The following is a 23711-nucleotide window of genomic DNA, read 5'->3' as shown; positions in this document are numbered from 1 at the left end:
CCTAGGACGGCCTCGGGCCCGGCGGGGCGGGGCGGGGCGGGGCTGGCCCGTGGGACAGCGCCTGGCTGAGCCGCAGCGCCGCGCATCGCCCCGCGCCCCGACGGACCGGCCGGGCCAGGCGGAGGTAGGGCAGCGCCGGGCTGGGCGCGCGTCCGCACGCGTGTGTGTGTGCGCGCGGGGGCCGCTGCCCCGCGCTCGCGGCGCCGGGAGCAACTTGTTGTGGGCGCTCCCGGGCGGGCTGGAGGGAGCCGCGCGGGCGGAGCGCAGGGGCGGGCGCTGTCCCGGTCCCGGGGCCGCGGGCGGGCAGCAGCCGGGTCAGGTCTCGGGCTCCTTGGATGCGTTTCCTCGGCCGGGTCCTCTGCAAGGCTCGGGTGCTCCGAGGGGTCTGTTGCTGTTGTTATTCGGGGTGTTATTTCTTCCCTGGGATTTCAGCCATTGAGCCTGAGGTTGATGGGGACCATTGCAGCGCGGTCGTGCGGGGCAGGTTTTAAGCGCGGTCGCGCAGGGCAGGGTCGAGGCGTGTTCTCTGGGGCAGGCTTTACCGCCTGGACATTTTTCTCTCTCCATTTTCTTTTTTCCTGTGATAGATAGATGTGCACTGAATAGATTGGGGGGTGTTGCTCCTGACAAGAAAGCACCCCATAGGTGCTAAGGACTGGTTGCTTTATGGTTAACGTATATCTATTCTTCTCCATACGGGAGCTGGCAGAGCAATCAACCTCTTAGCTTCCCATAGGACTTTGTCTGACATAGGGTTTCTCTTCTAATCCTCACCCACTGGTAATTTACAATGGATGACATTCTTATTGATTTTTTTTTTCTTCTTCCTCCCCCCCCCCCTTCCCTCCCTGCACTTTTCCCCTGCAAACTCCACTATTGAGGTTTTAGCTGAAATAAAGGACCACTTGTGAGTCTGTATGGAAAGGTGTTTAGTAAAGATGCCTCTCAACCTTTAACAAAAATATATATATATTTTTTTTTTTCAATTTCTCAGGTGGTCTAATAAAAGGTATCATTTTGGAACCAAGAGTTCTAGATTTTTGCACCTCTAAACGTTAGGCATCTGATATCTGGTGAATATTTCAGTAGGTTTCTTCTTCTTCTTTTTTAAAACAGAGATCTGAAAAAAAAAAACCCCAAACCCCCAAATCAGTGAGGCATTTAAAAAAAAAATCATATTGTGCGCGTCAGAATAAACCTTCGGATTGTGAGGAGTTATTACAAGTCATCAAATGGGTTTGCTGTAAGTGGACATGTTTTTGTTTCAAAGCTATCCGCTAATCTTCATAGAGAACACCCCGGGATAAGGTATGTGCTGTGTGTTTGATGGGTGAAGGTCTTCACTGCAATGCTTTGATTTAATAGAAGTAAAATGGTGTGAAGAAGATGAGCTCCATAATATTCCCCCTTTTCCAAAAAAATTGCTGTAAGGATCACTTGCTGAAATTACAAGAACGTGCTAACAGCTTTGATCCGCTGTAGTATATTTCAGTAGAGTTAGGGAAATTTATGAACTAGATCTGAACAATCTGTCTTTTTGAGTGCTTTTCTGTTTTATGAAATAATTGCTTGTTGAGTGCATTTTGCAAAAGTCTTAAATGTGAGAAAGTGGGTTTTTTCCCCTCCTTATGTATATCCCTCGTGTTCAGTCTTATTGTTCACCTTTTCCTAAAGGAGTATATTGTCTGTCAGTGGTGGTATTGAGATTTGCATCTACATAGGCTAGGCAGAAGACCACAATGATATTTTTTTCTCTTTAATAATATTCAAATAATAGAAACTGTTGAAAGTGTAACAATTAGTTGAGAGCTGTTAATTTTTTTCAGATTATACCTAATAATTACAGCTTGCAAAAGTTTCCCCTTTTCTCTAAAAAAAAAAAAAAAAAAAGCGTCACTGATTGTGGTGGAAGAATTTTTATAATGCAGAAAAGAGTCTTTTAAGTTCACTGGAAAAGAAAAGCATGAAACATCTTTACATAGTTCAAAAGATGAACGTGTAATTTTCTCTATTTACTTGAGGTTCAAATTGGCTGTGTAGCAAGCATCAAATACAGGCATATCTTTGCCTCATTATATGCTAGTGTTTGGAATGAGAGGCAGAGCAATTTCAATAAAAACATTAAAAATGAGATTGATAAGAGCAAAATATCTTTTTCTGAGCCAGCAGGCTTCTCTTGCTTCGGGGGAAAAGTTGGCTAAGTAAAGAAAAAGACTGTTTTTTAGAAATTTACCTCATCACTTCCCAGTAACATAAAACATCGACTTAAAAATACCATGCAATATTCCAAGTAGAATAGGAACCAGGATTATATTAGTGAGAGAGTAAATTATTTGAAGCTTTGATCTTAGCTGTTGTTCTTTAGTTAACTATAATTGCATAAAGGACACCAAGCTTTGCTAAACGGATGACATGTCCCAACCAATGTGTGCCAGTCTTTCTGTGGTCAGTTTTTTTAGTTGGGCAATTAAAGTTTGAAAGGTGGAATAACTTCTTTAAAAAATCATTTCCTACTTTTATCCTTCTGACTCTTTAAAGTGGTCATTATGGAAAGCTCGCAAACTGTGATAGAATTGAGCATTTTGGTGCTGTTGTTACGTTTTTGAGAGTGAGTCCTCTGATGCCTTTTCCTTTTATTGAAAAGAGATTGGTGAGGAGATTAAAAGGCAAGTAGAAATCCAAGCCAACCTATATATTCAATTAGCTCTGCCTAAGGATTTTACAAATTTCTTTTAATTCCTGACTCCACAGGTCTGTTTCATTCACTCAGTTCCAGTCACCTAACTAATTTCTTATAGAAAAAAAGTTCTGTACATTTAGAAAGTGATTTGCGTAACTTTGAAAATGCAAACCATGTGACCTTTTGCTAGTGATTCAATCAGATTTCTGTGCATCTGCAGAATTCATTTTTATCCACAGTGATTTTCTTTTCATTTTTTTGGTGCATGACTATATTGCCTTTATTTGATTCTCCTCATGAAATGGTACATGTCTATGGAGATGTTTTGCTGCAGTTCTCCCAATATTTCAGACTATCCAAAATGATGAATATCATGAAAAATCATTCACCAGCCATCTAAGTGAAAACCTAGATATTTCCTTTGCAATCATAGAGAAATTGTACAGTCTGCTGCTGATTTAAAATGTGTACTGTAAGTGACCCTAACACTGGGATTTGGCCAAGTTCAAAGCAGCTGTGCAGATGGACACAGAAGACAGAAGGCAGAGGGAAATAGACCCTTTTAATCACAACAAGGCTGCTCTTGTTTGACTATCTATAGTGGAAATGTATGCCAGGCCCTAGTACTCAAAAGCAAGCCTGCAAATGTGCCAGAATAAGCAGCAATGACATTCTGTTCTTAATAGAAAGTTAAAACTTGATAGGATTTTGCCCTCTAGCTTGTCAGTATTCTCTTCTACTTCTCCCTGTGTGAACTGGCATTGAATTAGTTTAAAAGGTGCACACAGAATTACTGTTGGTGAGACAAGAACTTCTGAATGTGTGTGTTTGCTCCTGATCACTGTTACTAAATTGGATCCATTTCTGTGAAATGATTATAATTGCTTGTAAATGAATTTCTTTTTGGAAATAACTTTTCTTTCTGAAGTTCCTTGTTGCATATAAAAAGAGTTCAATTAACAAGTTGAGATTGGATATTTTTTTATCATAATGTTTTTGTGTATTATAGGAGAACGTTATGAATATGTAACAACTGAGCTTGATCCTAGTCCCATTGAAGTAAATGGGAACAGGGGAGTGTTCACACCTTTTTCTGAACAAGTTAGCTGTTCCATTTGCAGTAGGAATGAATGTACAGTATCTGTTTTGCTATTGCATTATTTAACCCAAATTTTATTGCAGAGATGTGTGTCAAGCTATTGGCATAACCAGACTCTCAATATGTAAAGCTTTTGTTTTAATTATGCAGATTATGGCTACAAATGATCAGATTTTACATGATTTTGTATTAGTTTATCTCTAACTGTGTGTATTCATTTTTGTTGAGAAAACCATGTTTACTCGCTAAAAAGTACTGAGCAGAAGCAGTTGATTAGGAAATACTATGAATTCTATTTCAGCCCCCGCTGGAGTAATTTTCACACCTGCCTTTTAGGAAACCTTTCAGAGTTTTTTGTTTTGTTTGTTTCCCCTTGGTGAATATGTGAAATGTGCCTGCTATAGTTAGGAATCATTATTTTTAGCCAATTCTGCCTCTGTTTAACACAATGCAGTACTCAAGTGCAGAGTATATATGTAACTGAAAAATGATGTAAAATGGGTTTGGAGTTTAAAAATAAATATTTTTTTACAGGATCTCAGTGGATATACTAATTTTAGATTCTTGCTTTTTTCCAGGAAGGCTGTGTAAGGGAAACATTAGAGTGGTGTGCAGCAGATATTTCGCATACATGTATTTTACATACACTTATTATTTCTTATCTTGTCTACTAACCCTTTGGCACCAGGAATTTGGGTTTACGGATGATACACACCTCTTCAGCATTTGTAAGACTTCACATAGACATACTATGAATGTGCGTGTATATCTGTGTATATATTTGTGTACAGTTATATTAATTCATTTCTAAATGAAAACTTATTTACCTTTAAAAAAAATCGTCAGATATATTTACTGGCAGGATGTACGTCTGCATTTTGGGATTCTGATTAACTAATATCAGTTACTGTAATTTATTTTTTCTCTTTCTTCTTTTCTCTTTTTTCTCTTTCTCCTTTCTTTTTTATAAAGAAAAGCATCTGCTCATTTCAAAGACATGCACCATTGCCAAGCAATCTGGTGTAGTGGCTTAATATGCTAGCAAATAATTTCACAAGTTGTTTGTGTATTTGAGGGCAGTATATATGAATGTCATTATATTCTGAAGTGAAGAATGAGAAAATTATCTGAGCTTATTTAAAATGTTGTAAAAAGCCAGACAGCCTCAAAACCTGTAAAACGCTTTCCATATTTTAAATGGAGTATTTAAATCCTGACATCCTATATCCTACCAAGAGTTCTTGACTTATATTGATAATATGAGATGACACATTTACTTGCAGTACTAACTTCTGAGCGTGGTCAATATAAGATGATGTAATAATACTTTCCGAAAGAGGTGGGCTCCTGTGAACTAGAGCTGAAAGCATATTATGTTGTAGGTGTCCAGTAGGATTTCTAGGCACTGTCCTTAGGTCACTGCCTTCCCTTTTCCAATTCTGTTATATCCCCTGTGTAGACCATCCATGTTTATATTTGCACATCCTTTGTTCTTAGTCACCCCTCAGATATGTACCCTATACTTCATTTTTTTTCTCCCCAGTCATTTTGATGTCAGTAAGGTCTCTGATCTGATCTGTTCAAAACCACCCTTCCTTGACCCTTTCCACCTCTTGTGTCCCTTGTGTCAATTTATATACTTATAACCCTGTCCTGTTTACTGACCTTACTCCTTCATTTCTTCCTGTACTGTTTAAGTGCAGATTAAAAAAGGACCTTCAAACGAACAGTGTACAAACCTGTCCTTCCAAAAACAACAGTATCTGCCCAATCTTCAGATCCATTACGAGAACATGAAATACCATCAGATACTTTTCACATGAAATACCATCACATACTTTTCACCTTATAACATCTCAGAAGTATAGTGTCTGTCCTCATTAATTTCAGAAGCTGCTAGTAGTCCTTAAACTCTTTCATACCGTTACTTCTTTTCTTTACCTACCAAGCTTTCCCTGGCCAGTCAAAATGTCTGTTTTCCTTCTTTAAATCTAAACACAAATTATCACTTCTGTCTGCACCCTAGAACTTGTGCTAATATCCTCTCCATTCCTACAGCTCCATCTATTGATACCTTTTCCACTTCCCTTCCCATTTGATGACAACATACAGGGCACGTCTACACAAGGTGCTTCATGCGCAGCAGCCTAATAACACTGCGCAGTAGCACGTCACAGCACAAGCAGTGCTAATACACTACTGTGAAGTATTATTAGGCTACTGCACAGTAGCATCACCTAAAAAGGCATTTGCCAGCACTAGTACACAGTAACTCCACTTACTGTGCATTTAGTTAGTACTTCATCAAGCAGTAACTACAGCTGCTTTAATAAATGTGTAGACATGCCCACATTCTGTTACAAAACCACTTATTCACTTGCCCTTCTATTCCCCAAACCCACACACATCCTTCTCCTATAATGGTTGCTACAGCCCCACCACTCAGTATTTTGCATCTGGCAAAATTGGTATGTAAAATCTGTTGCTGATCACCTCTGTATTTATTAATCAGTGTGTGGCTCTTCTGGGGATGGGAAGGAGGGGTGGGAAAAGACTTCCTTGAAAATGTTCTGTGGTACTCGACTCCCTTACTATTCTATCTTTACTCTTCCCTCTCTTAATAAAGTATTTTTGGTTTGGGTTTTTTTCCTTCTTAATTTCTCCAAATCCATGTCCCATAGCTATAAGGTCCTTGACCTTCTTTGTTTTGAATTTTGCTCTGGCCACTTGGTACCATTCACTTCTGGGTGATTAATTACTCGTACTACTTTTTATTTTCCCTAACTTCACATTGTAAACCACTTCATCCACCTGAGCCATTTCAGGAGTCTCTGGATTCCTTTTGTTGTAGTTCTGCTCCTTCAAATCAGCTGGCTCTCTTTCTTTGCATTTGGTGATCCCACCTTCTCTATGCTAAGCCCCGTCTTTTGTACAGCCTCACATGATTCAAAGCCACTCCACTCTCTTCTTTCTGTATTTAGCATTTAGGTAAGTGCTAGTAGCTGTACTTAGCACCTGCACCTAGCAGTGTTAGTGTTCATTGAAAAATGCAGAAAAATATTTTTTAATTAAAATGTTGTTGAAATGTTGATTTTTGGAACACTTTGCTCAACAAAAATTTTCCACTGACAAGTCAAAATTAAAAAATATTTTCAACTGATCAGTTGTTTTTCTACTCATTTTGCCTCAGTAGGTAAAAGGAACTTTGAATTTTCAACTTTCTTAGCTAAATGTTTCTAAGACAGAAGTGCTTCTCTTGAGATAGAAAAACGTCTCCGAACACATCCATCTCTTCTGTCTCTCCTCTTGAGTCCAGACTTTTACTTGCTTCCGTTGTCCATAAGCTTGGTGTCATTGGGCATTTATGGACATCCTCCGGGGAGGGAGGGACACGAGGGGAGGAGAGGGAAATGCTTTAATTAGCATGGCTTTGAGAGCTGTGCTAATTAAAGTGCCTAGAGCATCATGTGTTTCAGTGTCCCTGCACTGAAAAATGGTGGTGGGGGCGCTTTAACTAAAGCTCGTCAAACCAGCTTCAGTTAAAGTGCCCCTACCACCATTTTTCAGCATGCGGATGCTGATGCATGTAATGCTGGAGTCTGCTGGAGTGTGGGAATTACTGTGCTCTAGCAGACTCGATTAACTGAGTCTGGTCCAACGTGCTGTAATTACAGCGCGTTGGAGCCACCTCCCTGTATGTGTTCTGTTCATGCTACAGTCTCAGCTCTACCTCTGCTGAAATCCTAACCCATGACCTCATAAAAGTTTGTTGCATATTATATCTTGTAGCATATTGTTGGCATCATACAAACAATACATAATCTTCTCAAATGAAAACATCTTCGGCTTTTTTGAAGTATTTTATCAGATTCCAGCATGTACGGCATGCTGCTACCCAGCTTCTCACTTGTCCATACAAAAGTAATCATATTAGGGCATCTTCAAACAACTCAGATGGCTCCATGTACGTTTTGTATTCTCACTCAAAACTATGCTCTTTGTCTTTAAACTTTCAATGGCCTTATCTTTAAACTTTAGTGGACATTTCCCAGCTCTTGTTCCACCTCTAAGACATAGCAGGAGCATGTATATGGCTTCTAGCATGTATGTCTATAAACAGAAGCCTTCCTATTCCATCCCATGCAACATCCACAAAACTCCACAAAGATGCCAAGATTCTTTATGCATCTCCATTTTGCCTAGGGTAAAGCATAGAGAATGTGGCATGGGCAAATAAACGTGGGTGACTGCATATGCACAGAAGCAATACAGAACAGCCAATGCAATGTCTACCTTTGCCTAAGCTCTTCCAAATGAATAGTCTCCCTGAGAAGTGCACACAGTTGGTTTGAGTCTCTAGTTCCACAGGTGGGGGGCGAGGAAACATATTAAGTGAAGCTGAGACCTTTGCATAGAATAAGGAACAGGAAAGCCCAGCCACCTCTTTCTGGTTAGGGCATTGGTCTGGAAGTAGGAGACTGGAAGAACAGGCCAGAGGCCTGATTCCACAGCCCAGTGTGGAGGGTACGCTCCTTAGGAAGGAGAGAGCTCTAGGTTTTGGTTTCTGCTCCCAATGCTGTTTATACATGTTACCTATTTACTATATAATGCAAAATGTCCAAACAGTACTGGGGGGGCAGAAGCCAGGACTCCTCCTCTCCTAGGGGAGTGCCTTCTTCACTGAGCTGACTAGTCAACTTCCATCTTGCATATTTTCTTCTAGCCTGAATGAATCTAGCCAAAATTCCTTTCCATTCGAGGGACAACTTCATCAGGAAGAACAGGGGGTGTTTTTGGCACTGCCAGAACCTAGGTATCCCACTTCCTGTGGAAGTACCCAAAGCACTAAGCTGCATAAAAAGTGGCTGGGCCTTCTCCTTCTCACTGCCTTTTAGACATGCTAATTTATGGAGACATCTTCCCTCTGAGCACATAATGATGGAAGCATGTAACTTTATGCCATGGGAAAGTAGGAGAGAGATGCATTTTCACAGAACAGAGTAGGATCAACCTCTGAAGGCATACCAGCTTGCCCATTTGGTAGAGTTGTGTGTTCCTGGGTGGAAGAGAATCTCAATTTTGAGGCACCAGTCCTGATGTTAAACACATTATTTTTGGACCAAAGATGGTAAAAACTGAGACATCTTGGAAGAGGAATAGGATCTGGGCCATTGTTTTTTTCTTCTCTCCTGTGTTTGTTCAGTGGTGGCTTCTTCTGTGCCTTTGCACAATCCTAAAGCTACTGGTATGTCAGCCTTTTGCTGTACATCTTTTGCCCCTTGGTATGGCTATTCTGTATCTCTGCTCCCTCTCAAGTCTCCATCTACTTTTAGAATTTGTTTTTTTCTCCCCTTTCTTCCCTGCCAACTTTCTTTCCTTTGCTTTCTTTTTTTATTTCAATTTGGTTTTTGTGTTACCTTTGCAAAGTGTTTTGCATTATAGTTTGAGAGATGCAGTCTAAAACAAACTTAAGTCATACTTAGGGCCTCTGTCCTCCTCCAATTGGTCTCTTAGATTTGTAGATGAATCTGCATCCATGTGAATCCCTAGTGACTTAAGGGGGTGTGGCACAGACCCAAGGTTCTGGCTACATAGTATTCAGTTACAGGTTTATTACCTTAGTTGGGATTTACTGTTTACTGTCTCACAATATCAGAATTAGAGGACATAGAGTGAAATTAGAGATTTCACACAGTATGTAATTAACTTCTGGAACTCCTTGCAACAAAATACTTTAGGTTCAGAATTGGATTGGACAAATTAATGTCCAATAGGTCCATCACTAGGTATTAAATATGATAGTGTGGCTGCAACCATACCAAGACCCCTGGATGCTGTAAGAGAGGAAGAGCAGGAAACAGATCAGTCTGGATTTGCCCTACAAAAACACTCTTTTCCTTAGCATCTACTCTGCTGCTGTGAGGTACAGAATAGTGGGTGGGAGGAACCAGTGTTCTGACCTTGTATGGCATTTCTTATATTATTTCATCTTGTCTAGAGCTGGGTGGGAAAAAAATTCTGTCACAAATTTTAGAGATTTCAGAACATATCTTGTTCTATATAGGAACTCTTCATTTTGAAGTTTTCCATGGAAAAAGTTGAAACAACTTCCCCTATGAATAGCTCAGCTGTGAGGCACTCATTTGGAATGTTGGAGACCCTAATTTGTGTCATATAATCATAGGATCATAGAAAATTGGGTTTGGATTGGACTTCAGGAGGTCATCTAGTCTAACTCCCTGCTCAAAGCAGGACCATCCCCAACTAGATCATCCCAACAAAGGCTTTGTCTAGCCAGGTCTTCAAAACCTCCAAGGATGGAGATTCCACAACCTCTCTGGGTAGCCTGCTTCAGTGCTTTACTACCCTCCTCGTGAGATAATTTTTCTGATATCTAACCTAAACTTCCCTTGCTGCAACTTGAGACCATTTCTCTTTGTTTTGTCATCTGCCCCCACAGAGAACAGTCTAGCACCATCCTTTTTTGAACCACCCTTCAGATAGTTGAAGGCTTCTGTTAAAGCCCCTCTCAGTTTTCTCTTCTGTAGACGAAATAAGTCCAATTCCTTCAGCCTCTCCTCACAAGCCATATGCCCCAGTCCCCTAACCATTTTCATTGCCCTCCACTGTCTACATTAGTTGTACAAGGGACTTGAACCTCAATTTCCTACATTAGGTCAAAGTCCTAATCACTGGACTCTGAAATCAGTGTCTTTTATCTCTAACCTAATAGATACTTAATTATTTGTTTAAAGTGGAATACTTGCAACAGGAGAACTCCATTTCAGAATAGTTGAGTGGACAGTACACTCAACTGGCCGGGCAGAATGACAATCAGGTCCTCTGTCTGTAGCAGGCCCAGCAGTGACTCCAAACTTAATTTCCTGCATCCTAGGTGAGTGCTGTTGACTGGCCATTTTGGAAGTGAGGCATAGCTTCTTTTTCTGACGGAGGATCCATCCTTGCCAAATCTGGTGCATATATCCCCACAGAAAGCTTTGATTTTGATGAATCCGTGTTCCCAACCAACATGGCACACTGTGTCATGGCACAGCTGATTATTTTTCATTGGGCAAAACACACCTTTGATGGTGCAAGGCATCCCCGCTTTCCCCAACCAGCCAGACACATTCCCAGCGATCACTGGGGATGGGTCTGACTGAGATGGGTAAAGTGGGGTTTTTCTCTGCCCAACCAGACCTGGGGCATGGGTCTGACTGGATGAAGAAAAGCCCTTCTCTGAATCTTACTAAGCAGGGAACCTCTATTTTTCTCTGCTTATGAAGAGGCAGCCTGAGATTCCCTGGGGTGCTTCTCTAAGTGGGGAAAGTGCTTTGGGGGCTTGAGGACCCCTCAAGCCTCCAGCACACCTGCCAGGATGGCAGGAGAAGGCAAGCAGCTTGGACTGCTTGTACGCTTCTGCCACAGAGATAATAGATCTCTGCCTCAGTACCATGGCAGATGCTATTACCACCCTTTGTTGCACAGGTGGTTTTCCTTTCATGTGATGCAGAAAAGGGTATCGACGTCAAAAACATTTATAGTGGCACAAAAGAGATGTTGGACGATGTCTGTTTCCACCCTAAGGGATCACCCTGCCCTACCCTTTGCTTGAGTAATAACACTAATAATAACCACTTAGCTCTGGTTTCAGACCAGTTTACATCCAATGATAAACGCACAAGTGAATTACATCAAAACTGAATTTGGTCCAGAGACTTCAGTAGGTGTTGCACTTACTTGTACCAGGGATGATTTTGGCCCACCACAGCTAGAAACTATCCTACCTTTTATGTAATTAAATAATTTTCAGTGATCATTTTTGAAGTCATCAGTCAGGATTGGAAACCTTAATTATGTTCTAGACAGCAATATTATTCACTAACGTATAAGACAAGAGAATTATTAGCAATATAAATGTTAACTTTTCTAGGTCAGTTCTAACTCATTTAAGCTATCATTTACTCTTAGATCCTATGTCTCTACTTATTGTAATTTCTACCATGGTAAAATCCATTTGATCCAGTTGAGGTAGAGGTCCTATTGTGCTGAGCACTGTCTGAGTACATAAGATACAATTCCTGACCCAAAGTTCTCACAGCCTAAGATGAAGAGCAGTATATGATTTTTGTATACAAATTACCGTTCATCTGTACCCTGCTGCCCTTTGACCTATGCTTAATTAGCAGTTGATATCATAGAAGTAGGGTATAAAAATAAAAATCCAAGTATCTTAAAAAGGAACCCAGTGAATCCTCATTATTATTTTTATTATTATATTTGTTTTGACCCTTAGGACTTTTCCCTTTTGATTTTGACTACTTGTTCCAGTGCGTTTATAGCCACTTTCAGTAACATTATCATAGTCCTCGTAACTACTTTTTGAAGAAAAAATTCAAGTATTTACTATTTTATTAAGTTATTAAAATTGCTCTGTAGATTATCCTACTTTGAAAAATATAACTAAAAATGCAACTGTTGTAGATAACGGTGATAACTTCAATAACTTTCCTGCCTCAAGTAATAAGAGACTTGTTGCTGTGATGAAGGCCAGGTCTTCTCCCCTAAGTGAATAGGCCTTGCCTGCAGACTTACAGAAGGGTTGGGGAGAGAGATAATCCTCCTCTGTGCTAACCATGAGTGAGTCAGTCAGGCATTCTGCAGTAACTACTGCTGTTAGTTTATGGATTTTAGTAGCATCTAGAGGTCTTCTAACAGGTTTTCTATAGCTGCAGAGCCAGGGGCAGAAGCAAGATTTGCTCCTTGCACTTTAATAATTCAGCTGTTTATAGGCTGAGTCCTCCAGAGTGTTGAGTCTCCACAACTTGTAGTAGAAGATGTGGGTGCTCATCATCTTGCACAATAAAGCCCTAATAATGCAGGTGGGGAAAAAAAAAGAATTGTTAAACAAAGTCACCAAAAGATAAATAACCAATATGTCTGCAAAAGCTACACCTAGTGGCAGGCGCTTTTGTACATTTTCTTTGGCAGTGCCAGACAAAAGCCACAGGTTTGTGGAAAGAGTGATATAGCCTATAGTAGTGTGCAGCTGGGGAAAGAAAAAAAGGAAGTCCTGATTAGTTTTAAGTGTTAATTGTTCAACCTTTGTCTGGAAATAGAATTTATTATTTACCGTGACTGGCTGCTCATAGTTACACAACTGCACTAAAATGTTGAGTGTCAGCACCAGTGTTTGTCTGCTGCTCACCTTTAATCATTTTTTCCATTTTAAAAAGTGAGCATAAAAAGCCCATTTAAGGTGCCAGGCTAAGAGCTTTGGAGACTGAATTCCTCTATTTTCAGAATAGGTTCAGACAGCACAGGAAGTAGCAATACAAGATTTTGCATACTGCCTCACCAGCATGTCTCTGCACTGTCCTAGAGGGACTTGAGCTGAACTGGAAAGCCTTGTTTCACACTTGAATTTGCTGACAACGCCCGAAATGTGCTGGTGATTTTTGCAATATAGCCTCTCATCTGCTAGGAAATTATATTTAAATCCCCATATTTATTATTTTTATCATCATCACCAGGTGATCATGTCTCTTTCAGTACTCGTCTGTGTTGCATTTAAACCAACTGCTTGAAAGTAGGTGACTACATAACTTATTATCAGTCCTCTCAGCCTTCCAACTGCTGTCAGCGATACTACCAGTTTTTCCCATTTGTGGAGTTAGCATTGAACTTTTTCTGGACATCACACAACACCAACATGTACATAGCCCTACAGCCATAAACTTTGACACTGTTTTCACCAGTTGACAATGAGGAGTATTTCCAACTGGTTAAATATAGATCAGTGCTGCAATTTGAGGATAACATACCACCTATATTAGACCAAGCTAAACCCCAGGAAAATACAACTCAGCAGCACTGGAATGGCTGTTTTACTGCAACTTTAATAAAAATCAACTGCTATTTTAATAGGTGCATCCACAGATACTGCTAGAGATTTCCAATTATGATATTCCCAGCAGCAAACAAAAACAAAATTAATGTCAGCTGCATCCCCAAAAGCCTAAACTACATTACTAATGAACTCCAAAGTACTCTTAAAGAAAACTCTCTATGCAAAGACAATAAGGTGGAAATTACTGTAATAATCTAAATATAGAAATAGCAAAAAAAATGAAATTCAGAGTAGGATTTGCCAAGTAGGATTTGCCACTCATGATCCTATTAACCATGCTGTTAGCATAGCATATGCATGTATAGTGGTATTGTCACACAACTCACTACTGACACCTTGGAAAGTGCACATAGAAATACATGTTTTTCCATTTGTATTTCAAACAAAGGTAAGATATGAACCAAGGCTGTACTTTATGCTGAAAAAATATATACTTAATGTGACTGTAGCAGAAACTGTCTCCATAGTAATTTGATTGTCTGGTAGAAGTGCACAGTTGCATAAAAATTTAAAATCTTGACTCAAACACAATCTTCTTGACTTTGTGCTTCAGCTTTAAATGTTAAAACTGTTGTCTTCCCTATAACAGAAACGAGCATTATTCCAACTGAATATTTTAGTTACTACAGTTATCATCTGTATTTTATAAAATATATATTTTTAAGAGAAATTTAATCTCTCAAGTTAGTTGAAAAAAAATAAAGGTTTAAATGAACAGGATTTTCTTCATTTGTGCTAAATTGTTTCTGGTATTGCTATGCTCTGCTGAAGTTACCACATTTAACTTCAGAATTAGACATATGCTAATTTTCTAAATCATTTTTATAATGTATAGAATATGCTAAATCTACTGTGAACACTTGTCAAGTACCTTCTGGATGAATGATGCCTTGCATGTCAGATTATGATAATTCAATTTCAGTGCGCACTTCAGGAAAGTTTGCTTCCCTTACCATTGCCTCCGCCATTGCTCCCTACTCAGACCTTCAGAATTTAAATTACTCAATCTGTTATAAGAGTATCTGTTTTCTAACTTTATGACCTTGTCCAGATAAGTTACCTGTACAAAGCAACAGATGTCACATAGCCAGTTTCTATTATGTTATAGTCTCATATTGAGCATTACATGTATTCTTTCACCATATTTACAACACCAAGACTGCAGTGTTCTGTGGAAGTGTAGATGCATATCCTACCTTTGACATTGGCTATCTTGGAGTCTGAACCCATCCAAAGCCCGCTGAAATCAATAGGTAGACACCTATTGATATCAGTAGATTTTGGACAAGGGCCTAAGTGCTCAGGTAGGAAAGCGTAAGTGCAGTATAAATACCTGGCTAGCTAAATGAGTTTCTGTGTTTCCTGTCATTTTACGTGTTTGTGTTGTCATGAGAAAGAAAACCAACCCTGTTTTAAAGAAAAACTGAGCAGATGTGTTTTAAATGGGCAACTCCCCTCATTAAGGGGTCGAAGTAATTACATTCTCTGGATTTTTGTCAGCTAATCTCTTGCGCATTTTCTAATTGTTTTATTGCCAGCTTCAAAGTGATCAGATTAAGTCAAGGCACGACTACACAGTATTAGCAATTTGCTAGTGGCTAGGACAACTTCTTCAGAGTTTAAACTTCCATTTAAAAACAGACCCTCTTACAGTTGCTGAAATAACCATTTAAATGTCTGATTACAACTTCATATAGATATAGAGAAACAATGGCTCTGATTTTTATTTTCTGCTCTGTCAGTAAGAAGGGCCCTTTACATAAGTGTTTAGGGCCCCTTTGTGCTATCCAAGTAGAGCAGATGGGTCATGGTATAAATGAGAATCAGACCCTATGGGCATCTTTACATGTGCTCCTGACACGGCATCAGGCATTTTTTAATTAGCAAGCTGTACTAATTAAAGTGCCTGCACATCACATGTATCAGCAGCACACTATGTCGCTGCACTGAGAAAATGGTGGTTGTGCGCTTTGAACTAAAGCACATGGAACGTGTTTGAGTGAAGAGCGCACTACCTCCATTTGCTCAGTACAGAGGTACGCTGCATTGCTGATACACATGATGCACAGGGCTGCCAGAGCACATCAACTTATGTGCTCCAGCAGATATGATTAATGGAGTGTGCTCCAATGCAGTGAATTTCCAGCACGCTGGAGCAGGCTCCCCGCATGTATGGAAGTGCCCTATAGGTCTAGCGCCTGTGTAAAGTGCTTCAGTTCACCTCTAAGAGGTGTTAACACTTCAGACTACTGATCCAAATCAAAATCTTGCTATTAACTATTTCACTTGTATTTGTTTAATAGACAGTCTTGGTCTTTCTGGAATGACAGACAGAGCTTGTATAGAATATCCTTCTTTTTCTTTTTTCCCTGGATTCTGACCATCTTAATTCCCTTGACTAGCTTAGCATAAAAAAGTAACAGAATAATGAAAATCTGACTGCTTCAAATTCATATATCTGTAAATAAAACATTTTAGAATAGCAAGTGTGCATTTGCTACCCTAGCTTGGATTACTGATGGACATATATAGGAATGCAAGATGAACAATGAAACATGTATTTACATGGGAGTCTTGATTGATCGATTCCTTCTTCATTCTTTCCATGCATTTAGATTTTCAAACTCTCAGAACCTTTCAAAATCAAAACACTGATGCTGGTGAGGATAAGGATGATAATTCTGTTTAGGGCAGTCTCTGCAATGACAATTGGTGCTGCCCCATGGAAACATCTAAAGAATATTGGTAGACGAAGGTCTTTGAAATTGGATGCCTCCATTCAAAATTAGAAAAAAAACCCACATTTCTGGTGAAGCTATTGAGAAAAAAAATGATAGAAAATAAAAACTATTCTCTATGGAATATTTTCCACCACTATTCAGGCACTTATTAGTGTATAGCCATTCAGTGTATTTTAGATGTTTTGTTTTGAAATGATCATTCTGACTCATTCTGACTAGTGAGGTGGCATAGGCTCAATTGGATTTAGGACAGGAGAAGATAAATGTTGTTTGACACATCTCAGCTAAGTTGTTTGTAGACGTGATCTCTCCATTTATCTTAATTTAGTTTGATCTTTTCCCTTTAGGATTTCCTAAGACGTATTTTTTTCCCAAGTCTCTCTGAAGTCTATATAATACAAGACTGAGGTTATGAAGTCAATCCTAGATGGCCTCGCAGACACGACTTTCCGCACAATTACAACAGATCTGCTTTACGTGGGTTCCAACGATATCCAGTACGAAGATATTAAAGGTGACATGGCCTCCAAGCCAGGATACTATCCACAGAAATTCCCATTATCTTCCTTCAGGGGTGATCCTTTCCAAGAAAAAATGACGGCAGGAGATGATCCCCTATTAAGTATCATTCCATCGGATCAGATCAATATTACAGAATTTTACAACAAGTCCCTATCCTTCAAGGATAATGATGAGAATATACAGTGTGGAGAGAACTTCATGGATATGGAGTGTTTTATGATTTTAAACCCTAGTCAGCAGCTGGCCATTGCAGTGCTGTCCCTTACTTTGGGCACCTTCACCGTTTTGGAGAATCTTCTAGTGCTTTGTGTTATCCTGCACTCCCGAAGCCTCAGGTGCAGGCCCTCCTACCACTTCATTGGGAGCTTGGCAGTAGCTGACCTCCTGGGCAGTGTAATTTTTGTCTACAGTTTTGTCGATTTCCATGTTTTCCATCGGAAAGACAGTCCTAATGTTTTTCTGTTCAAGTTGGGTGGAGTTACAGCCTCATTCACTGCCTCAGTAGGCAGCCTTTTCCTTACTGCAATAGACCGGTACATATCTATACACAGGCCATTAGCTTACAAAAGGATTGTTACCAGACCAAAGGCTGTTGTAGCATTCTGTGTGATGTGGACCATAGCTATCATAATAGCTGTCCTTCCTCTGCTTGGCTGGAACTGCAAGAAGCTCAATTCTGTTTGTTCAGACATATTCCCTCTCATTGATGAGACCTATCTGATGTTCTGGATTGGAGTCACCAGTGTGCTCTTGCTGTTCATCGTCTATGCCTATATGTATATATTGTGGAAGGCTCACAGCCATGCTGTCAGAATGATTCAGCGTGGCACTCAAAAAAGCATAATAATTCAGACTACAGAGGATGGTAAGGTACACATCACTAGACCTGATCAAACTCGTATGGACATCAGGTTAGCCAAAACCTTGGTCCTTATTTTGGTGGTTTTAATCATATGCTGGGGCCCTTTACTTGCAATTATGGTGTATGATGTCTTTGGGAAAATGAACAAGCTCATTAAGACTGTTTTCGCATTCTGTAGCATGCTCTGTTTGATGAATTCAACAGTGAATCCCATTATCTATGCTCTAAGGAGCAAGGACTTGAGGCATGCTTTCCGGAGTATGTTTCCAACTTGTGAAGGGACTGCACAGCCTCTTGATAACAGTATGGAGTCTGACTGCCAACACAAGCATGCCAACAATGCAGGTAATGTTCACAGAGCTGCTGAAAGCTGTATTAAGAGCACAGTTAAGATCGCCAAAGTGACCATGTCTGTCTCCACGGACACAACTGCAGAGGCATTGTAAGTCAAATACCTCTCAACATTCTGAGAAAAGAAATTAGTTCAAAAAAAGACTCAAAGTGTTTGTTCCCTCATCTGTAACATTTTTAAGTTTACTGATCATTTTAAGAATCATTGCCATCAGCCAACTCTCCAAGTTTTACAATTAGGGATTCAAACAAAACAATTTTCACTTAAAAATGTTGATTGAATAATAAAGAGCAAATTGCTGAAAGAATGTATAGAAAATATGGAATTGGCAAAATCTTAAGAAGTTTGTGCTAAAAAATGGCGAAACCTAATTGAAAACTAAGACATCATAAAACAACTTCATCAAATAAGAAAAAGCCTTGTAATCATAATTCTCATTGCAATGTGAAATGTATTAAATGTCTGTAAGTAATAGAAGTTTTGAGGTGTTTTTTTTCCCCAAAAAAGCGGCAGTACTGAGTTTTAGCAGTTTTGTAAAACGTGTTGTCCTGTGAAATGTATGCTGTTTTTATTATGTGTTATTGATATTTGTCTAATTAAAAAAGTGATAAGGTAGACTTATGTGGAAATGTGAATTATGTGTTATGTAAACCCCATTGAAAACATTTAACTGTATTTGAAAAATTCCTATGAGTTATTTTGGGAATTTACACTTTTAGTGGTCTTCTGTGGACTTAGAGGAAAGGCTTTGTGTTTCTTCTACTAAAATTATTTGACATTAGAAATCCCCATTAATTTTGTTGAGGGTGTAAAGAATAACAGCAACAAGAGAATATAGAAGTATGTAAGTGCAAGGAATGCATTGGTTCAGACTTTTAAATACCACTGCGTATAAACATAAAGACATTTATTGTTATACAGACTATTTCCTTTCTCTTGGGCACATGTGAATATGAACACTGAGAAGAGAAGGTACTGGATATTGGCTTCTTTAGCTGGCAACTGTTTTTGGTCTCATGCTATCACTGGACTTCTCAAGACAGCATGTGTCAGACTCATTGTGTAATGTTATCACTGCGCAGTTGATGTATATTTGACGTGTGTTTGCATTCCTATATCCAGATTAAACAGATTCAAAGCCTGAGATGCCAAACTCCAGTCATTACTAAAAAAAGGAGGAAGTATTGCCAGGATTAGACTTTTTTATTATGTGTGAGCGGGTATAGTATTAAATATCTGTGTGTACATGTATGTGTGTGTGCACGTGCACAAAAATGTGTGCATGTGTATGTATTCTAAATAAGTGTGAGTCATTTTACTAGGCTAGGAAACTATGACCAAACGTAAGCTGTATTTCTTGTTGCGTGCTTTGCACATGAATTCTGTTTCTAAAACTGAGCTCTTCCACCTGACTAGTTATGAAATTAACTGGTTTTAAAATTCAGAACATGCTAGCAAATCCATATTGGGAGACTTATTCATGTATTAGAGGAAACAGCATTTTGGTTTTGCTTTAGCACAAGGTTTAGCAGGAGGCAAAACAAGCCATGAACAAAAATAGACAACTGAAAATCAGTGTTTTACAGTACTTTAAACACATTGTGAATGCTGAAGATAAAAAAAAAAAAAAATTATTCTTAAAGTCCTTGAGTATTACTTGAGTCCTTGGTTCCAAAGAGGATGGAGCTAGACTGTTCTCTGTGGTGGCAGATAACAGAACAAGGAGTGATAGTCTCAAGTTACAGCAAGGGAAGTTTAGGTTGGATATCAGGAAAAACTTTCTCATTAGGAGGGTAGTAAAACACTGGAACAAGTTACCCAGAGAGGTTGTGGAACCTCAATCCATGGAAGTTTTTAAGACCCAGTTAGACAAAGCCTTAGCTGGGATGGTCTAGTCATGATGGTTCTGCTTTGAGCAGGGGGTTGGACTAGATGACTTTCTGAGGTCCCTTCTAACCTTAATTTTCTGTGATTCTAAAATTAACTAATGGAAATGTAGTTGCATCTCACTGTTAAACAGGGTACAAAAGACAATGGAAGCCTGAAACCTTTAAATATAAGGCAAAGAAAGAAAAATTGTAGATTCAAAGATGCAGTTCCATTTTAGGATGGAATTTCTCTAAAACTGGGGATTTTAGTATTTCATGAAACAATCGCACTGGTGTGGAAATGCTCATTCTGAATAAAATGCATTGAGTCTGATTCCCTACTGGCAAGTACCATTGGCTTTGTCTTGTTTCCTGTTTTGACTAGTTTAAGCCAGTTATCAGCTCAAGGGTTCACCAAGGCAGGATAGGAGGATCTCTCTTGTCCTAGTATTTGTGTAATAAAGGCCATGCTGCCATCCAGCCCTCCATGCTCTAGGGCAGGGGTGTCAAACTCACCCTGCCCAAAAACCAGATCCTTGTGGGCTAGAGCCGGACCTAGCAGCAGCAGGCAAGCAGCACTGTGTCAGCACAGCCATCACTTGCCCTCTGCCACCAAAGGTGCCATAACCCCAAATTCCTGGGTCCCCCAGGAACCCACTTGGCTGAAGGAAAATGGCTCCATAGGCCATATGTCTCATACCCAGCTCTTGGTCATGTTGCTTATGGAAGGGGAGCCCAGCTGGATCTATGGTGATCCCAAGCTTCTGGAGTGACCCTTTTAGAGCTCTGGTATTTGGGTGCAGGTCAGAGCAGCCAATAGCCCTCAAAGACCTAGTGGCAACTTCAGCCTTCCCCAGGGTTGTGGGGGGAGCTTACATTACATAGAGGCCCCTTGGGCCCTTTGCCTGTCTAGGGCCCTGCACGGATCAGAGCGTCAAAGGTCTAACTCCATGCCTAGTCATTTGCATTTGTGTGAAATCCAAATCAGAACAGTTGCATTTTTCTCCTGCCATGCACAGGTATAAATAGCTATGTAAGGTACCAGACAGGAGAGATTCTAGCCCATCACTTTAAGACTTGTGACTCATCCTAAGAGTCAAATCATGCAAGGTGCAGAGTTACTACCACTCCCATTTAACTTGGTGGGCATGTCAGGACACTTTACCCCCTGAGAGGTGGAAGGTGAGAAGCACTCTGTACTCTGTAAAAGAACAACGATTAGCTTGATCGCTAGTGAACCCTAATTATAGAAGCTTTTTTTTCCCTTTCCAAATATAACCTGCTCATCCCAAAGCAGTTTGTTAGGGAAAACATAATTGTCAAATTAAAAGGTACTTTAAGAGCCATTTTTTTTAAACTGTCGTTTTGTGAATTTAATGCAGATTTTATAGATTTCTGTTGTGCATTCAAGTTCTAAACTTTACATGACAAAACATGGGGCAATGGGGCTGTCTTGGCACTAAACTTGGTGCTTACTGATATAATAAGAAATAGCATTCTGTGATGTTTTAATGTGTCATTGAATACCTTCATTTACATAGGAGTTTTCTAAAAAGCTCTGTGAAGTGTTTGTCAACTTAAAAATGCATTCATTAAATGAGGTGGCAAATATGTCCCTACAACCTATACATGAGCTATAACTATTATTTAATTAGATTATCAATTACTGCTCCTAGATTAGCTGTACTTACATTTCTGCTTTAGGTAATCCTAATTTGCAACTGCCCACTTTCTTCTGGTGATAGCACAGCCAACCTACATAGCATTTCACAGCCACCCACAACCTCACAAAATGAATAACTCTAGTTACAGTTCTGTGTATTTATCAACTCTTAAGTGTTATATATCTATAAATGAGACCATCCGTATCACGTGCAAAGTTAGGTTCTCAACAGTTTAGTTGTATATTTGTATATTATCTCCTCAGTGCTGTGCAATCACTATCAAAGTTTTCTTGCACTGGCCTTCTGATGAAAATGTCTGCCATAAGATAGAACATTTTTTCTAATGTTTTTTGGGCTGAATGTATGTAAATAAGTGAAAAATAATAATAATAATAATGAAAAGACAGCTGTACAAGCAGTGGCCTCAAAAGTCTGTAATTTTAGAATAGGACAAATGTTGAAGTTGCTGTGACATCTGAAAAGCTACCTTATAAATAAACTGTTTACAGGGTCTCTTGGGATGCAATGTCATAAAGAAAGGGAAGTCTTTCCTTTTGATAATATGAAGTAAAGAAATTGGATTACCTGAGCTTTTTATTTCCAATGTTTCAAAGTGGAGAACATAATTCTTTAGTCTGTAAATCTAACATTATTACTTCCTCTTAGAAGAATATTGTATCATTAGATGTTTGTTTGAGCTGGTAACATCCTTGCAGCTGCTGCAATATATTCCTGTTAGCAACTTGTATAATACTTTGTACACAAGTACTGGTAAGACTGTCATTAAAACTAGCTTTGACCATTTAACTACCAGTAGCAGAATAGTATTTCTGTAATATTTCCAATGTATTACTACCATATCATATTTTATTTCTATAATGTAATTAAACTGTTATTTATTCAAGGAAAAAGTATTCTGTTATTTTTGCCTTTCAAAATTTGCTGAGAAAGTTGCATTGTGATGCCATCTCAATCCACAATCTAGAGCTGTACATCTTATTAATACATTTGTCTGACACTTTTCTATACAGTATTTCTCAAGCTTCATGGATTGTCATTGTATTTGGATTTCTTTAAGGGTGGACTACATATTTTATGTTTTTGCCTTTGGTATGGAGACAAAAGGGAGAAAATATGGTTAAGACTGTTTCTCTCATTTAATTATATAGCTAATTTTTGTCTTGTACCTGCAAAAACTTAACTATTCTTCTTGAATCCTGGCACACTAGAGTTTTCCTGTAAAGCATGAAGGAAATCAGACAAAATGTTCCCTGATTTATTTAAAAACCTAAGCAAGTTCCCTGACAAGAAATTTTAAGATGCCAATAAGGATCAAATCAATTTTCTGACACTAACACCCAAATTAAACACAAAACCTGCAATTATGACTAAGCAGGTTCTTTCTGAAGAGTTTTTGCAAATCAGATGAAGGTTTTTTGGAAATTCAGGTGTTTCTACTGACCTTTTCCTTGTTTTATCAGGCATAGTATTGACTTATAATTTCTAGGCTTTTAAATGTTTGAACTTTGTGGAAAGCTGCAATTTCCTTTGGAGGCTTTCCCTTAATGTATTGTTGAGCATGGAGTCCCCATGTAAGCTTTGGTTTAAAAAAGCCTTAAAATATTATTAGCTCTAGTGTTTTGTCTGTCAGATTACATTTGCATAGAGATGCAATCATATTAGAAAAAATCTTATAATGATAAAAAAATAAAAGATCTGACAAGTAGCACAATAAAAAAACCTTTAATAATTTACTAGTAAATGTAAAAATAATAAAAATAATTATTTAAACCTGATGAATTGGATTCATTCAGGGATTGTTTAAATAGGAATGATCTTGCTGTGAGCAAGGGGTTGGATGAGATGGCCTCCTGAGGTCCCTTGCAGACTTCATTTTCTGACTCTAGAAGGAAAGTCTATAAAAAGGGATTTTGAGATGGCAACCTACTGTCTGCTGTAGGCTGATAGAGCCAGTTCAACCCAATAACCAGCATTGGTCAAAGACTGGAAAGG

The 23711-nt window shown here is 39.1% G+C and overlaps 1 protein-coding gene and 1 long non-coding RNA gene across 5 annotated transcripts in view; one reads left to right on the top strand and one right to left on the bottom strand.

Annotated features, from left to right (window-relative positions):
• Positions 1-22609, top strand: CNR1 (cannabinoid receptor 1). 4 transcript variants are annotated; one of them, XM_059731878.1, is made up of 4 exons: positions 1-124; positions 1117-1308; positions 4358-4536; positions 16778-22609. In XM_059731878.1, exon 4 carries the CDS (start codon positions 16842-16844, stop codon positions 18258-18260), a length of 1419 nt encoding a protein of 472 aa, XP_059587861.1. In that variant the 5' UTR covers positions 1-124; positions 1117-1308; positions 4358-4536; positions 16778-16841; the 3' UTR covers positions 18261-22609. The 4 variants fall into 4 exon arrangements, with proteins under 4 accessions (XP_059587861.1, XP_059587862.1, XP_019352438.1 ...); XM_059731877.1 differs by having other exon boundaries at positions 2-124; positions 4358-4507; XM_059731879.1 differs by lacking the exon at positions 4358-4536.
• Positions 996-23711, bottom strand: part of LOC109285549 (uncharacterized) — a 53693-nt gene continuing 30977 nt past the window's right edge. The window contains exon 3 of the long non-coding RNA XR_002093327.2: positions 996-1120. This is a non-coding gene — a long non-coding RNA (uncharacterized LOC109285549). The remainder of the gene's footprint in view (positions 1121-23711) is intronic.

This window comes from Alligator mississippiensis, chromosome 1, assembly GCF_030867095.1.
Source record: "Alligator mississippiensis isolate rAllMis1 chromosome 1, rAllMis1, whole genome shotgun sequence".
NCBI lineage: Eukaryota > Metazoa > Chordata > Crocodylia > Alligatoridae > Alligator > Alligator mississippiensis.
The sequence above is the reverse complement of the archived record's forward strand: the minus strand, read 5'-3'. Positions and strand labels throughout refer to the sequence as shown.

What these genes read in the sequence shown, in the direction of transcription:
- CNR1 (XM_019496893.2), top strand. Translation starts at nt 16,842, where the DNA reads ATGAAGTCAATCCTAGATGGCCTCGCAGACACGACTTTCCGCACAATT.